The sequence below is a fragment of the Chlorocebus sabaeus genome, chromosome 1 (assembly GCF_047675955.1).
Source record: "Chlorocebus sabaeus isolate Y175 chromosome 1, mChlSab1.0.hap1, whole genome shotgun sequence".
In the NCBI taxonomy this organism is placed as follows: Eukaryota; Metazoa; Chordata; class Mammalia; order Primates; family Cercopithecidae; genus Chlorocebus; species Chlorocebus sabaeus.
Window position 1 is genome coordinate 10,755,961 of NC_132904.1, and position 16,579 is coordinate 10,772,539.

At 40.1% G+C, this 16,579-nt stretch overlaps 1 protein-coding gene and 1 pseudogene across 3 annotated transcripts in view; one reads left to right on the forward strand and one right to left on the reverse strand.

Moving 5' to 3' along the window:
* The first annotated feature begins 6,710 nt into the window (after positions 1-6,710).
* Positions 6,711-16,579, forward strand: part of PLAAT5 (phospholipase A and acyltransferase 5) — a 29,905-nt gene continuing 20,036 nt past the window's right edge. For 2 of the 3 annotated variants that reach the window (XM_007994959.3, XM_073022760.1), the window contains exons 1-3: positions 6,711-6,989; positions 7,518-7,638; positions 8,959-9,064. In XM_007994959.3, coding sequence (XP_007993150.1) covers positions 6,842-6,989; positions 7,518-7,638; positions 8,959-9,064 — 375 coding nt within the window. In that variant the 5' untranslated portion in view covers positions 6,711-6,841. The remainder of the gene's footprint in view (positions 6,990-7,517; positions 7,639-8,958; positions 9,065-16,579) is intronic. The other variant, XM_073022756.1, reaches the window with a different exon arrangement.
* LOC119624597 (U7 small nuclear RNA) lies at positions 10,053-10,101 on the reverse strand (annotated as a pseudogene).

A 16,579-nucleotide genomic window follows, 5' to 3' on the forward strand; every position in this document is an offset into this window, starting at 1 on the left:
AGGAAGAGGAGCAGGCTATAACCTAATGCTTGCTTGAACCGGTATAAGCCTGCCAGGGCAAATATTTAGGCTAAACTGTGGGAGCTAAGAACATAAAGCACTTGGATTTCCTTATTTCGGCTAGCAGATATTTAAGAACGTTAGCACAGGTCTTTGAATACATTTTGCTTCTTTTTTTTTTTTTTTTTTTTTGAGACGGAGTCTGGCTCTGTCGCCCAGGCTGGAGTGCAGTGGCGCGATCTCAGCTCACTGCAAGCTCCGCCTCCCGGGTTCCCGCCATTTCCTGCCTCAGCCTCCCGAGTAGCTGGGACTACAGGCGCCCGCCACCTCACCTGGCTAGTTTTTTGTATTTTTTAGTAGAGACGGGGTTTCACCGTGTTAGCCATGATGGTCTCGATCTCCTGATCTAGTGATTCGCCCGTCTTGGCCTCCCAAAGTGCTGGGATTACAGGCTTGAGCCACCGCGCCCGGCCTACATTTTGCTTCTAAGAGAAGTTACAATTGATTCCTAATTAGACGGGGAGGAAAGTCTTTGAAGAGGAACCTCTACTTTTCTTTTTACATACATGTCTCCCAAAGTTAGCTTGGCCTAAGCTCAGGAATGATCAAGGGCAGTTTGGAGGTCAAGAGCAAGATGGATGTTGGTTGAATCAGATCTCTTTCACTGTCATAATTTCCTCACTGTCATAAATTTGCAAAGATGGTTTCATAACCCTTGGTGATTTATGGCTCTTGTCCAGCCACGCCTCTTCAATTTCTCCCTGTAGGCCTGGAATTGTGGCCCAAGCACAAACTAGTCCCATACTCTTCTTCCAACTGGCCACAGATTATAATTGGGGGATTATAATTAGTAAATTGTATATATATAATTATATATAAATTTAAAATTATAATATAAAATTATAATTTATTAATTATAATCCCCCAATTATAATTATTATTAATCAATTATCAATTAACAGCCTAGGAAAAACAATTTGTGGTCAGGGATCTTGAGATACCCCCCTCTGTCCCCTTCTTTGTTCCAATAGCCTCTTTCACAGTCCCTGCTTCTGAATGGGTGTAACTCTCAGGGCCTAGAGGAGGGACTAATGCTTACATTCACCTACTTTGGTCTATATCTCTGCCTCCCTCTTCTATCTGACAGCCTTCTAGAGAAGGGAACTGCTGTACAATGTTGGTGGGGATGTAAATTAGTACAACCACTATAGAGAATAGTTTGGCGGTTCCCAAAAACTAAAAATAGAGCCACCGTATGATCCAGCAATCTCACTGCTAGGTATATGCCCAAAAGAAAGGAAGTCAGTATATCAGAGAGATATCTGCATGCCCGTGTTTACTGCAGCACTGTTCACAATAGCCAAGATTCAGAAGCAAGGTAAGTGTCTATCAACAGATGAATGGATAAAGAAAATGTGGTACATATACACAAAGGAGTAATATTCAGCCACAAGAAAGATTGAGATCCTCTCATTGGCAACAACATGGATGGAACTGGAGGTCATTATGCTAAGGGAAATAAGCTGGGCACAGAGAGACGAACATCACATGTTCTCATTTATTTGTGGGATGTAAAAACCAAAACAATGCAACTCATGGAGATAGAGAGTAGAAGGATGGTTACCAGATGCTGGGAAGGGTAGTGGGAAGGTGGCAGGGGCATTGTTAATGCGTACAAAAAAATAGAATGAATAAGACCTAGTATTGATATCACAATAGGGAGACTATAGTCAATAATTTAATTGTCCATTTAAAAATAACTAAAAGAATATAATTGGATTGTTTGTAACACAAAGGATAAATCCTTGAAGGGATGAATATACCCCCCAACCTAAAAACAAAACAAAACAAAACAAAAAACAATAGAGACGCCGTGGGTATAATCCAGAGGGTGGCAAGCTATGTGGGTTCTCAGTCTGGATCCTGCATAGCAAGCAGCTGTGAAATCCTTACTAAGCTTAAGGGGGCAGTGGGACATGAGTGCTTCTCATTCCAGTGTCTCTCTGGGTCTGATCATTTAAAGGAGGCTTGTATTTCTCAAACAAAATACTTCTTTTCTTTCTCACTTTCATATGTATGTGAACATGTCCATAGTAAAAAGTAGAAATTCAAAACAAAAGTCATACTTAATTAATGTTAAGCTTTTGATTCCATATCCTATTAGTGGCATGTGAGATGCACAGCTAAGGGCCTGGAGGTGGGGAGCACAGTTTGCTCCTTTGGGCACCCTCCCTCCCAGTGCAGTACCCTGGAATAGAAGGATGGCAGGAGCTACTATGTCCACCTCAAAGACACCACCTCTTCCTCCCTCCGCAGTTGGCAGCAGGGAGAAGGGACAGAGGTGACAGATTCTAGTGTGCCGTGGGACAGTCCATGGACTCCGTCCAGCTCTGTGTAGTTCTAGCTCTTGTGCTGGGGGCCTTTGCAAATGTGGTCTCTATGCATAGAGACAGTGTGCAGGCAAGATCTTTCATTCCAACACTCTCTGCCACTGAGGACTATCACCCCCCACCGCCAGAGAGGCCCCTGGGTCTCCCTTTGGGCCTGTTAAAAGAAAGATGCATTAAATTTAACAGAGTTTAAATGAGCAAAGAACAATTTATGAATCAGGCAACCTGTCGAATCACAGAAAATTCAGAAACACTCCAGGGATACCACATGGTTGAAGATGATTTATGGACAGAAAAAGGAAAGTGATACACAGAAACAAGTGAGGTACAGCAACAGCTGGATGGGTTACAGCTTGGCTTGTGCCTTATTTGAACATGATTTGAACAGTTGGCTAAAACTTGGTGGTTGGCACAAGAGTAGATTTTGGTCTGTTTACACATCCCGTTAAGTTACATTTCACTCTGTACAGAGAAACCTTTAGGCTGAATTTAAAATACGTAAGGAGGAGGTTTAGGCTAAGCTTAATTTAACAGGCCCTTCCAGAATTAGAAGTCCTTCTGCTTCTCCATCTCAGCTCCTCCACATGTTGTCACAGGAAGCACTGAGGTCCTCATCTCAGCACCATGAGAACCAGGAGTTAATGACCAATAGACCTTCACTATAGGACCTTCAAGGCCCATCTGTATTTTGGGAAGAAAGGTGACCTCAGACAGAAGGTTTGTGATGCAAGAAGGAATGATGAGCAAAGGTGGTGGCAAACATATAGGCAAATCTAAATGAATGTATGCATAACATAACAATGGTAATAATAATGTGAATTGGGGATATAAAAGGGGCAGACTAAAACAGCATAGGCAGGAAAGATTAGAGTGAAAGTGTTCCTTACATTGTTTCAGAGGATTGTTTAGGATATTAATTTTAGACTTAAGCATACATTTTAAAATTTCAAGGGCAATAAGTAAAAGAAAACAGTGTAAACTTCCAAATGAGTAGAGAGAAAAATGCAATATACTAAGATTAGATATTTATGAAGAATATTAGAAGAATTCATTGAAATATTTAAAAACCTAACAAATAGACAGAATACATAATTAACTGAAGGAAACAATTTTTGTAAAGATGCCACAATTGCCAAGCTGATTTATTGATTTACTGTAATTCCAGGCAAAATGCCAATAGGGTATTTTGAGCAACTTGACAAACTAGTTTTGCAACTTATAATGAAAGGCAAAAGCTCAAGCATGGTTGAGAGTGGGATCTTGAGATATCTGTACATCAAAATTTATCATAAAGATGCAGCAATTAAAATTACATGATAGAAGCATAAAGAGAGATACATTTATCAGTGAAACTGAATAGAGTCAACAGTATCCCTGCTCATTCAAAGCATCATGCAGCACAGAGGTGACCTTGTTCATCCATGAGGAAGTGGAAACTATGAACAACTGATGCTGAGATAATTATTCACATGAGGAAAAATGAAGTTGGATCCCTGCCTTCCACATATACAAAAATCAATTCCAAATGGATTAGCGAAAAAGGCAAAATTTAAAAACATTTTCAAGAATATATAGGAGAATACCTGGCCAAGCATGGTGGCTCATGCCTGTAATCCCAGTACTTGGGAGGCTGAGGCGGGCAGATCACGAGGTCAGGAGATCAAGAGTATCCTGGCTAACATGGTGAAACGCCATCTCAACTAAAAATACAAAAATGCACACACAAAAATTAGGTGGGCATGGTGGTGGGTGCCTGTAATCCCAGCTACTTGGGAGGCTGAGGCAGGAGAATGGCTTGAACCCGGGAGGCGGAACTTGCAGTGAGCTGAGATAGCGCCACTGCACTCCAGTGTAGGTGACAGAGCGAGACTCCATCTCAAAAAAAAAAAAAAATATATATATATATATATATATGAACATTTTCTGAATTCAGGGCAAGAAAGACTTCATGAAAAGATAGGGAGCTGACCACAAAAGAAAATACATGAATTCTATTTGTCAAAAGACGTCATGAAGAAAGTGAAAAGACAAGCTATGAACTGTAAGAAAATGTGTGTAAACAAGTATAATTGACTAAAGATGAGTATTAAGATTATACAAAGAGCTCCTACAAATCAAAAAGAACAGAAAGCCAAACAAAAATGGGCAAAGGACATGAACGGGCACAAGAGGGAATGTGATAAATATATGTTAAGGTCTCAACTTTATTAGTGATCAGGGAAACGCGAATTAAAACTCTGGTGATATACTATCTTACATTCACCCACCTGGAAAAATCAAGGAGTGTGACAATACTAAGTGTTGGTGAGGATGTAAATTAACAATTCTTACCCATTGCTGGTAGAGGTGAAATTGGGACCACCAGTTGGGGAAACAGTTCTAGTGTTTTATTGTAAAGTTGGATATTTGCGTATACTACTAGGTATTACATCTTGTGGGATGTCTGCATGCGGACACCAGGATACGAATTGGGTCCTTTTCAATTGTTTCCAACCCCAAATTGGAAAAAAAAAAAAAAAAAAAAGAAGAAGAAGAACCAACAAACCACCAAGTGGCTTTATTGCTGGATCAATAAATTGTGGTATAGCCACATAGTGGAATATTTTACTGTAGTGAAAATGAATTACAGGACTATACAGCACTGTGTATGTATTACAGAAACAACTTTGAAAGAAGAAAATTGCAGAAGAGAACTTAACAGCATGATACCATTTGTCTTAGTTCATTTGGGCTGCTATAACAAAATACCATAGGCTGGGTGGCTTATAAACAACAATTTATTTCTCACAGTTCTGGAGGCTGGGAAGTCCAAGATCAAGGCACCAGCAGATTCCTGTCTTGTGAGGGACTGGTCTCAGTTATTAGATGGATGGCAACTGCTGTGTTCTCACATGGTGGAAGTGGCTAGATAGCTCTGCAGGACCTCCTTTGTAAGGGTTCTTATGAATACCACTCATGACCAAAGGGCCCATCTCCTGATACCATCACTTTGGGGGTTAGGATTCTAGCACATGAATTTATGGAGTCACAAACACCCAGACCATAGCATCATTTTTATAAAGTCACAGAGAAGCAAAACGAAGTGATGTATTAGGGATACAAAGAAACGATTTAAAAAAACTATTTTAAAAAGTGAGGGTATGACAGACACAAAGGTCAGGATAGAAGTTGGGCGTGCAGAGGGAGAAGGGATAAGGAAGGAAACCATAGGTGGGAGCATCTATACTAGGAATGTTCCATTTCTTAAGTAGGATGGTTTTGTCATGGATAGTAATTGTATTATGTTTCCTAACGATGTGTGAGGGAGAAGGAAAGAGAAAATCAGTGCAGAAGACTCACTGCAGAAGCGGCCTGCCTGAAAAGTCACAGCAACAGGCAAAAATAAAACAACCCGGTAAAAAACTCAGGCTGCACCTGCACACAGACAAGCAGACAGGGTCCAGCATAGAAGCCCTTTGTTCCTTTATAATCAGCGAGCTCCCAGGAAAGTTTCCTCCCCTTTTCAGGCATATGCATGGTGGGAACTTGCACAGGGAGGAGGGGTGCTAACCTAAAACAAACTCACAGTTATGCAAACAAAAAAGGCGGTGCTTTGTGCTTGCATAGATACATACCCACAGCTGCATAAGATAAGACAGCTTTACTGATAAGAGAAGTTACTCAAACTACTACAGAGATAAGAGGTTTTCTTGCAAAAGCTTTTGAATTCAGCTGTAAGGGCAATCCACTTGCATACTCAGCTCACTGTGGAGAGCTCTCTTCTTTCGCTTATGAAACTTTCACTCCCACCTCACCCTGTGTCCCGTTCCTTAGTTTTCTTGGAGTAGGACGAAGAATCCCAGGTATTAGTCCAAACAAGGAGAAAATGCTACATTAAAGTACATTGGCAAGACGGCAACATGTGTATTCCATGCACTTTTTCGTATGTTATCTATCACGTATGTGTAGATTTCATTTTCTATATATTTTTTTTAAAACAAAATAACTGAATTGTTCAAGATTTTAACTCCTGATGGTGCCTCCCAAGGCTTCCTAATCTGATCTCCATTTACCCCTCCATGTCATGCCTCTGTTTCAAACCGTTGAGCTTCTCCAGCCAGTTTAGGCACCACCTCTGAGCCTTTGCTGTTTCCATGACCTTCCCCCACAACGAATAACCTCCTTCGCCCCCCTCCCCCTAAAAGACCCACAGATTCCCCGGCCTCTAAGCGCCCCATTTCGCCCCACTCTGTCCTCGGACGCGCTCACTGCGCCCGCGCCACTGTCGCCGCCCCGCGCGCGCCTCTGCCGTTTGCCGCCCGCGGCGCTTTCCCCTCCTCAGGTTCCTCCCCGAGCCGCCCCCAGCGCCCACGATTCCGCGGCTCCGCCGACCAGGGGCCGCGCAGACGGGGAACTCGCCAGGCGCGTAGTCCCTTGCGAGGCCTGGGGGCCGGCGAGGCAGCAGAGGCGGGATGGGCCTGAGCCCGGGCGCCCGGGGGAAGTACGCGCCCCGCCTCCCTAGGATTCCCTCACCCGGCCCCAAACCCGCCTCGCGAACCGCCGGTACCGGGCGCAAGGACCAGCAGCCTGCGCCCAGACGTTCAACTGTGCCCCACTCAGGTCAGCCCCGAGAATGGGGGCCCTTTCCGCAATTGTCCTTCGGGTCCCAGCGGGCCGTTACCCTCAAAGCTCCTTTTCTTAGACATTTGGTGATCGTGTTGTCTGTTAGCCATCATGATCGAACGTTTCAGAACGACCGCTTGTTATAAAGCTAATCGAAGCGAGCCAGGCAGCCACTCCCTCATTCCTGCCGTGTTTTATATGGAGGTGAGGCAGTGGTGGCAGCTCCGGAGGGTGGCGTTAAGACCGGCTCTCGCTCTGCAGAGGTTCCTCCCATCTGGCTTAGGACAGAGGCGAGGGCGCCCTTCTTCATGCTCTCCCCGATTCTGTCCCCAGGAATTCCAAAGTCTCTCTTTGGCAGAGGAACTGAACCCGCTCCAGCACCTAGTTCCACAACCCTCTCCATTCATCCCAACCCTCTCCATTCATCCCTGAGGCCTAACCAGGAGCCGGGCACGATGCTGGACTAGAGCTCTGAGCCCGCTCTCCCTAGCGGTCAAGGTGCTTGCTCGAACTTTCCTTTCACAGGTCTAAATAGCATTTCTCCCCTTGAATTAGAAGAATCCGTGGGATCCGCAGCGTTGGTCCAGCTCCCAGCCAAGCAGCCTAGGCCGGGCACATTAGAACAGGGCAGAAGCATCCAGCAAGGGTAAGAGGATTGTAAGGATGAGGTCTTTGGGTGGAAGAAGTCTTTGGAAGAACTGACTTGGAATGCAGTTCTGCAAAGCAAACCCAGAGGTGGTTTTCGTGTGAACCAGCCAGCTGCTACCCAGCAAGGGAAAGGCTGGTGTGATCCTGGGTGATAACAGATCGTACTGGGCTTGGGACCTGTTGGCCACAGGCACGCCTTGCAGCTGTTTCTAGCCACAAGGCCATTCTCTAGACCTCAGAGAAATGAATGGCTTTAGCAGGAGGCTTACAATATTGTCCTTGGTCTCACTAATCAATGAGCAATGAGTCAGCCTTTGGCAGATTTCCTGAATTCACTTTCATTAACAGCATGATGATTGCTGCTTTAAAAAATTCCGAGGGGCTGAAATTTTGGAGAGGAGCTATACTGAAAATGAGGGGTGTCCCATCTGCCCCATACACTATTTTTTTCTGGAGAAGAGTTTAAAGCATGGGAAAAGGTAAAGAAAAAGCCATTTCTGAGTTGGTGGTATACCAGATGTTTATATGTGCTGTCTCTTTCCCTTCTCATGACACCTCTGTGAGACATATTTTCATCTCTATTTTAAAGATAATCAAGCTGAGGGTCAGACATTAATTTACTAGCTCAAGGTGGGACAGCAATCATGAGAGCTAGGATTCAAACCTAGATCTTTTGGCTTTGAAGTATTTTACTCTACCTTAATTTAATATGCTTGAAAGCCTATTCTTGCCTTTTGTTGCTGTCCCCTCCTGTAACATTTTGTTTCAAGGGAGAAATATACTGATTTCATTCATATTACTTGCAGTTACAGTGTTGTGGCTTATCAAGCTTTCTTAGAAATCTGGAGCTAATTATTGGAAGAAGGAGCTCTAGAGTTCAAGGGGTTTGCCTCTGGGCAGTAGGGCTGGGATGAGAAGGGAAAGAAGGAAAGCTCCTCGCATTTCATTATAAATTCTTATGTACTGGTTCCTTAACAACAACAACAACAACAACAACAACAACAACCACCATGTGCAAGTATCACTTTGATAAACATTAAAAAGAGATTATTAGCAAATTAAAAAATAATAAAAACCCCCCAAACTGCTTCTTGCTATCATTAGCATTTAAACAATTGACAGAAAACTGGCCAACAGCAGTTCTTCTGGGTTCATAGAAACAAGTTCTAATGGGTTCACAGACACAAGCTTGGGGGGAACTGTTCCCTACAGTCTCCAAACCGAAAGGCATCTTAAAAATCACAAATCTGTAATACAGATTTTCCAATAATTGTGAAATAGTGATATTTGTTAACTATGTGATTACAAAATCATTCAGGGAGAAGCCTGTAGTTAGCTTGGAGACCACACTCAGCCAGAAAGCAGACTGGAGTTCAATTCCCAAGCCTGAGAATAAAGGCAAGTTAATAAAGCAAGCAGCTGAGGTAGGTATAACAAGAATTCTCAAAGTGACTATCTTTAACCTCCTGGCCACTCCTCTACATATTGTATTTTACTTTGTTTCCAGGGGTGTCCAATCTTTTGGCTTCCCTGAGCCACATTGGAAGAAGAAACATCTTGGGCCACACATAAAATACACTAACACTGACGATAGCTGTTAAACTTACACACACACACACACACATCATAATGTTTTAATAAAGTTTACGAATTTGTGTTGGGCCACATTCAAAGCTGTCCTGGGCTGTATGTGGCCTGTGGGCTGCAGGTTGGACAAGCTTGGTTTAGACAGTCTAATAAATATCCTGATTTGGGATGTTAGTTATGCTTTGTTTTAAAGCAATTTTATTGAGATGTAATTGACATAAACTCCACATATCTAAAATATAGAATTTGATACATTTGGCGTGTGTATATGCCAGGGAAGTGTACAATTTGATACATTTTGACATCTATATATATATGTCCTATGAAATCTTCACCACAATCAAGATAATGAATAATCTCTACCATTTACAAAAGTTTCTTTGTGCCTTTTGTAATCCCTCTCTCTTCCCACACCACTCCCATCCCCAGGCAACAACTGATATGCTTTTTGTCACCATAGATTTGTTTGCATTTTGAGAGATTTATATGGAATCATATTGTATGTGCACTTTGTCTCCTTCAGGTAACTATTTTGAATGACATCCATGTTGTTGCTTTTTCTCAACAGTTCATTCCTTTTTTATTACTGAGCAGTATTTCATTGCATGGATATGCCACTCTTGTTTATCTGTTCATCTGTTGATTGAGCATTTGAGTTGTTTCTCGTTTTTGACTATCACAATCTGCTTGGACATTTATGTACAAGTCTTTGTGCAGACTGCGTATTTTTTCCTCTTGGGTGAATATGTAGGAATGAAATGGCTAGGTCATATAGTAGATGTATATTTAACTTACTGTTTTCCTTACATTTTTTCTTTTCTTTTCTGGGGCTCTCCAAGCCCGCTAGACAAATTCTAAAAGACCTCTAACCTTAACTTACTGTTTTCCACAGTGGTTGTATCATTTTACCTTCCTACCAGCAGTATATAAGAGTTCCAGTTCATCAGCATTTGGCATGGTGAAAATCTTCTAAATTTGAGCTATTTTAATAGATGTGTTGGCATCTCATTGTGGTTTTCATTTGCATTTTCCTAATGACTAATAAGGTTAAACATCTTTTCATGTGTATATTTGCCATCCATATATATAATCTTTGGTGAAGTGTTCAAATCTTTTGCCCATTTTTTCCTATTGGTTTTTATGTTTTGAGAGTTCTCCAGAAGTTCTCTATACAAGTACGTCATCAGATAAATACTTTATGATATTTTCTCTCCATCTGTAGCTTGTCTCTTCAGAACAGGTTCTTGAATTTTGATGAAGTCCAACGTATCGGCTTTTCCTTTTATAAAAAGAAAATGTAATGAAATACTGCTTAGTAATAAACAGGAATGAACTATTGATAAAAAGCAATAACATTGATGTCACTCAAAATAGTTATATGAAGGAGACAAAGAAGTGGACACACAATATGATTTCATATAAATCTCTATTTATGAATAGTGCCTTTCGTGTCATATCTAAGAAACCTTTGCCTAGGTCACAAAGATTTTCTCCTATTTTCTTTTAGTTATTTTATAGTTTTATTTTTTACATTTACATATTTGATACATCTTTATTTGTACTTTTATTTCAATAGTTTTGGGGGAACAGGTGCTGTTTGGTTGCATGGAAAAGTTCTTTAGTGGTGACTTCTGAGATTTTAGTGCATCCATCACCTGAGCAGTGTACACTATACTCAGTGCATGGTCTTTTATCCCTCACCCCACTCCTACACTTCCCTTCCGAGTCCCTAAAGTCAATTACATCATTCTTATGCCTTTGTGCCCTCATAGCTTAGCCCCCACTTATAAGTGAGAACATATGAGTTTTTGGTTTTCCATTCCTGAGTTACTTCACTTAGAATAATGGTCTCCAGTTCTATCCAGGTTGCTGTGAATGCCATTGTTTCACTCCTTTTTATGGCTGAGTAGTATTCCATGGTGTGTGTGTGTGTGTGTGTGTGTGTGTGTACATACCACATTTTCTTTGTCCACTCATTTGTTGATGGTCATTTAGGCTGGTTCCATATTTTTGCAGTTGTGAATTGTGCTGCTATACACATGGATGTGCAAGTGTCTTTTTCATACAATGACTTCTTTTCCTCTGGTTAGATACCCCAGTAGTGGGATCAAATTGTTGTTCTACTTTTAGTTTTTTAAGGAGTCTTCATAGTGTTTTCCATAGTGATTGTACCAGTTTACATCCCCACCAGCAGTGTAAGTGTTCCCTTTTCACCACATCTATGCCAACACATATTATTTTTTGATTTTTAAGTTATGGCCAGTCTTGCAGGAGTAAGGTGGTATTATTGCATTGTGGTTTTGATTTACATTTCTCTGATAATTAGTGATGTTGAGCAGTTTTTAAAATATGTTTGTTGGCCATTTATATATCTTCTTTTGAGAATTGCCTGTTCATGTCCATTGCCCACTTTTTGATGGGATTGCTTGTTTTTTTCCTTGCTGATTTGCTTGAGTTCCTTGCAGATTCTGGATATTAGTCCTTTGCTGGATGCATAGTTTGTGAATATTGTCTCACACTCTGTGGGTTGTCCGTTTACTCTGCTGATTGTTCTTTTGCTGTGCAGAAGCTTTTTGGTTTAATTAGGTCCCATCTATTTATATTTGTTTACATTACATTTGCTTTTGGGTTCTTGATTATGAATTCTTTTTCTACATCAATGTCTAGAAGGATTTTTCTGATGTTATCTTCTAGAATTTTTATGGTTTCATATCTTAGATTTAAATCTCTGATCCGTCTTGAGTTGATTTTTGTAGAAGGTGAGAGTTGAGGATCCAGCTTTATTCTTCTACATGTGGCTTGCCAATTATCCCAGCATTTTTTGTTGAATAGGGTGTCCTTTTCTACTTTATGTTTTTGTTTGCTTTGTTGAAGACAGTTGGCTGTATTTTGCTTTATTTCTGGCTTCCCTATTCTGTTACATTGGTCTACATGCCTGTTTTTATACCAGTACCATGCTGTTTTGGTAACTATAGCCTTGCAGTATAGTTCAAAGTCAGGTAATGTGACGCCTCAAGATTTGTTCTTTTTGCTTAGTCTTGCTTTGGCTATGTGGGCTCTTTTTTGGTTCCATACTAATTTTAGGGTTGTTTTATTCTAGTTCTGTGAATAGGTATTTTGATGGGAATTACACTAAATTTGTAGATTGCTTTTGGCAGTATGGTCATTTTCACGATATTGATTCTACCCATCCATGAGCGTGAGATGTGTTTCCATTTGTTTGTATCTGTGATTTCTTTCAGCAGTGTTTTGTTTTCCTTGTAGAGATCGTTCATGTCTTTGGTTAGGTATATTACTAAGTTTTTTTTTTTTTTTTTTTACAGCTGTTGTAGAAGGGGTTGAGTTCTTGATTTGATTCTCAGCTTAGTCATTGTTGGTGTACAGCAGGGCTACTGGATTTGTGTACAATAATTTTGTATCCTGAAACTTTGCTAAATTGATTTACCAGTTCTAGGACTTTTTGGATTGGGCTTTAGGGTTTTCTAGGTATATGATCATATCAGCAAACAGCAACAGTTTGACTTCCTTTTTACTGATTTGGATGCCCTTTATTTCTTTCTCTTTTCTGATTGTGCTGGCTAGGACTTCCAGTACTGTATTGAATAAATGTGGTGAAAGTGGGCATCCTTGTCTTGTTCTAGTTACCAGGGGGAATGCTTTCAACTTTTCCCCAATCAGTATAATGTTGGCCGTGGGTTTGCCATAGATGTCTTTTATTGCCTTGAGGTATGTCCCTTTTATGCTGATTTTGTTGAGGTTTTTAATCATAAAGGGATGCTGGATCTTGTCAAATGCTATTTCTGTGGCTATTGAGATGATTATGTGATTTTTGTTTTTAATGCTGTTTGTGTGATGTATCACATTTATTGACTTGTATATATTAAACCATCCCTGCATCCCTGCTATAAAACCCACTTGATCATGGTGGATTATCTTTTTGATATGCTTTTGATTCAGTTAACTAGTATTTTCTTGAGGATTTTTGCATCCGTGTTCATCAGGGATATTGGTCTGTAGTTTTCTTTTTTTGTTATGTCCTTTCCTGGTTTTGGTATTAAGGTGATGCTGGCTTCATAAAACGATTTAGGGAGCATTCCCCCTTTCTCTGTCTTTTGGAATAATTTCAGTAAGATTGGTATCAATGCTTTGAAAGCCTGATAGAATTCAACAGAATTCAACTGTGAATCTGTCTGGTTCTGGACTTTTGTTGTTGTTGGCATTTTAAAAAATTACTGTTTCAATCTTGCTACTTGTTATCATCTGTTCAGAGTTTCTATTTCTTCCTGATTTAATATAGGAGGATTGCATATTTCCAGGAATTTATCCATCTCCTCTAGATTTTCTAGTTTGTGTGTGTGAATGATCTTTTGTATTTCTGTGGTATCAGTTTTAATATCTCGCATGTCTTTTCTAATTGAATTTATTTGGATCTCTTCCCTTTTCTTGGTTAATCTCACTAATGGTCTATCAATTTTGTTTATCTTTTCAAAGAACCAGCTTTTTGTTTCATTTATCTTTTGTGTGTGTTTGTGTGTGTGTGTTTTGTTTTGTTTTGTTTTTTTGGCTTCAATTTCATTTAGTTCTGCTCTGATCTTGGTTATTTCTTTTCCTCTGCTGATTTAGGTTTAGTTTATTCTTGTTTCTCTAGTTCCTTGAACTGTAACCTTAGAGGGTTTTTTTTGTTTTTTGTGTGTGTGTGTGTGTTTTTTGATGTAGGCATTTAATGCTATGAACTTTCCTCTTAGCACCACTTTTGCTGTGTCGCTGAGCTTTTGATAAGTTGTGTCACTATTATTGTTCAGTTCAAAGAATTTTTAAATTTCCATCTTGATTTCATTGTTGACCAAATATCATTGAGGAGTAGATGACTTAATTTCCATGTATTTGTATAGTTTTGAGGATTCCTTTCAGAGTTAATTTCTAATTTTATTCCACTGTGGTCTGAGAGGGTACTTGATATATTTTTGATTTTCTTAAATTTATCGAAACTTGTTTTGTGGCCTATCAAATGGTCTATCTTGGAGAATGTTCCATGTGCTGATGAAAAGAATGTATATTTTGCAGTTGTTGGGTGGAATGTTCTGTAAATATCTGTTAAGTTTATTTGATCTGGGTATAGTTTAAGTCCATTGTTTCTTTGTTGACATTCTGTCTTGATGACCTGTCTAGTGCTGTCAGTGGAGTACTGAAGTCCCCTGCTATTACTGTGTTGCCATCTATCTCATTTCTTAGGTGTAGTAATAATTGGTTTATACATTTGGGAGCTCTTGTGTTAGATGCATATATAATTACGATTGTGATATTTTCCTGTTGGACTGATCTTTTTATTATGACATAATGTCCCTCTTGATCTTTTTAAACTGTTGTTGTTTTAAGGTCTGTTTTGTCTTATATAAGAATAGTTACTCTAGCTCACTTTTGGTTTCCATTTGATTGGAATATCTTTTCCCACCCCTTTTATGTGAGTCCTTATGCATTAGGTGAGTCTCTTAGAGATAGCAGATACTTGCTTGGTGGATTTTAATCCATTCTGCCATTCTGTATCCTTTCAGTGAAACATTTAGGCCATTTACAGTCAATGTTAGTATTGAGATGTGAGGTGCTGTTTTACTCATTGTGCTAGTTGTTGCCTGAATATCTTTTTAAAAAAATGTGTGTTAATGTTTTACAGGCTGTGTGAGATTTAAGGAGGTTCTATTTTGGTGTATTTTGAAGTTTTCTTTCAAGATTTAGAACTCCTTTGATCATTTCTTGTAGTGCTAGCTTAGTTGTGGTAAATTCTGTCAGCATTTGTTTGTCTGAAAAAGACTTTATTTCTCCTTCACTTATGAAGCTTAGTTTTGCTGGATACAAAATTCTTGGCTGATCATTGTTTTGTTTGAAATGGCTAAAGATAGAACCCCAATCCCTTCTGTCTTGTAGGGTTTCTGCTGAGAAATCTGCTGTTAATCTGTTAGGGTTTCCTTTCCAGGTTACCTGATGCTTTTGCCCCACAGCTCATAAGATTCTTTCCTTTGTCTTGATTTTAGATAACGTGATGACTATGTGCCTGAATGATGATCTTTTTGTGATGAATTTCCCAGGTGTTGAGTTTCCTGTATTTGGATGTCTAGATCTGTGGTAAGGCCAGGGCAATTTTTCTCAATTATTCCCTCAAACGTGTTTTCCAAACTTTTAGATTCCTCTTCTTCCTCAGGAACACCAATTATTTTTAGTTTTGGTCATTTAAGATAATCCCAGATTTCTAGGAGGCTTTGTTCATATTTTTGATTATTTTTTTCTTTGTCTTTGTCAGATAGGAGGCCTTACAAAAGAGGAGTTTCTCTAAGTGGGTGCCTGTTTCTGGGAGAAGGGCCAGAGCTGGGTTGCCAGCCTGTGCAGATGTACAGGGAGCTTTGAAATGACCGTTTATTCCAAAGGGACAAACAGAAGTCAGAAGGTTGATTATTATTAGTATTATTTTTGTGATGGAGTCTTGCTCTGTCACCCAGGCTGGAGTGCAATGGCACACACTTGGCTCACTGCCACCTCCATCTCCCAGGTTTAAGTGATTCTCCTGCTTCAGCCTCCTCAGTTGCTGGGATTACAGGCATGTGCCACCATGCCTCGCTAATTTTTGTATTTTTAGTAGAGGAGGGGTTTTGCCATATTGGCCAGGCTGGTCTTGAATGCCTGACCTCAGGTGATCCACCCTGCTTCGGCGTCCCACAGTGCTGGGATTATAGGCATGAACCACCGCACCCAGCCCAGAAGGTTGATTACTAAGCTATTCAAGGAGATACCAGAGAAAGGTGAAAACCAACTTAAAGAAAACTTTAAAGACAATACAGGATATGGATGAAAAATGCTCCAGAAAAAATAGATATTATAAATAAAAAATAATCACAACTTATGGAAATGAAAGACACACTTAGAGATATACAAAATGCGTAGGAAATAGAACTGAACAAGTATTAATAAAAGAAAGAGCTTGAAGACAGGCTTTTGAATTAACCCAATCACACGAAGACAAACGGCAGCAAAATCTTCACCTGGAATTGAAGGTGGCAGCATCAGCTGGGATTGGAGGCAGCTCTGGAGCATACCGACAGCTACACTGTGGCTCATGGAGTTAGCAGAACTTCATCAAATGCTGAAGAGATGTTAAAGAAAAAGGGAAGGATGGGACTGTAGAAAAGCCCCCAGTATAACTGCAACCTTGGCTACACCTTAAAATCACCGGAGGAGCTTTTAAAACTCTGGCACCTAGGCTGTACTCCAGACAGATCCGAACTTTTTAAAGCTCCACAGGCGATTTCAATTTGTAACCAAGGCTGAGAATCAATACTCAATATAATCGATTTACAGTGGGA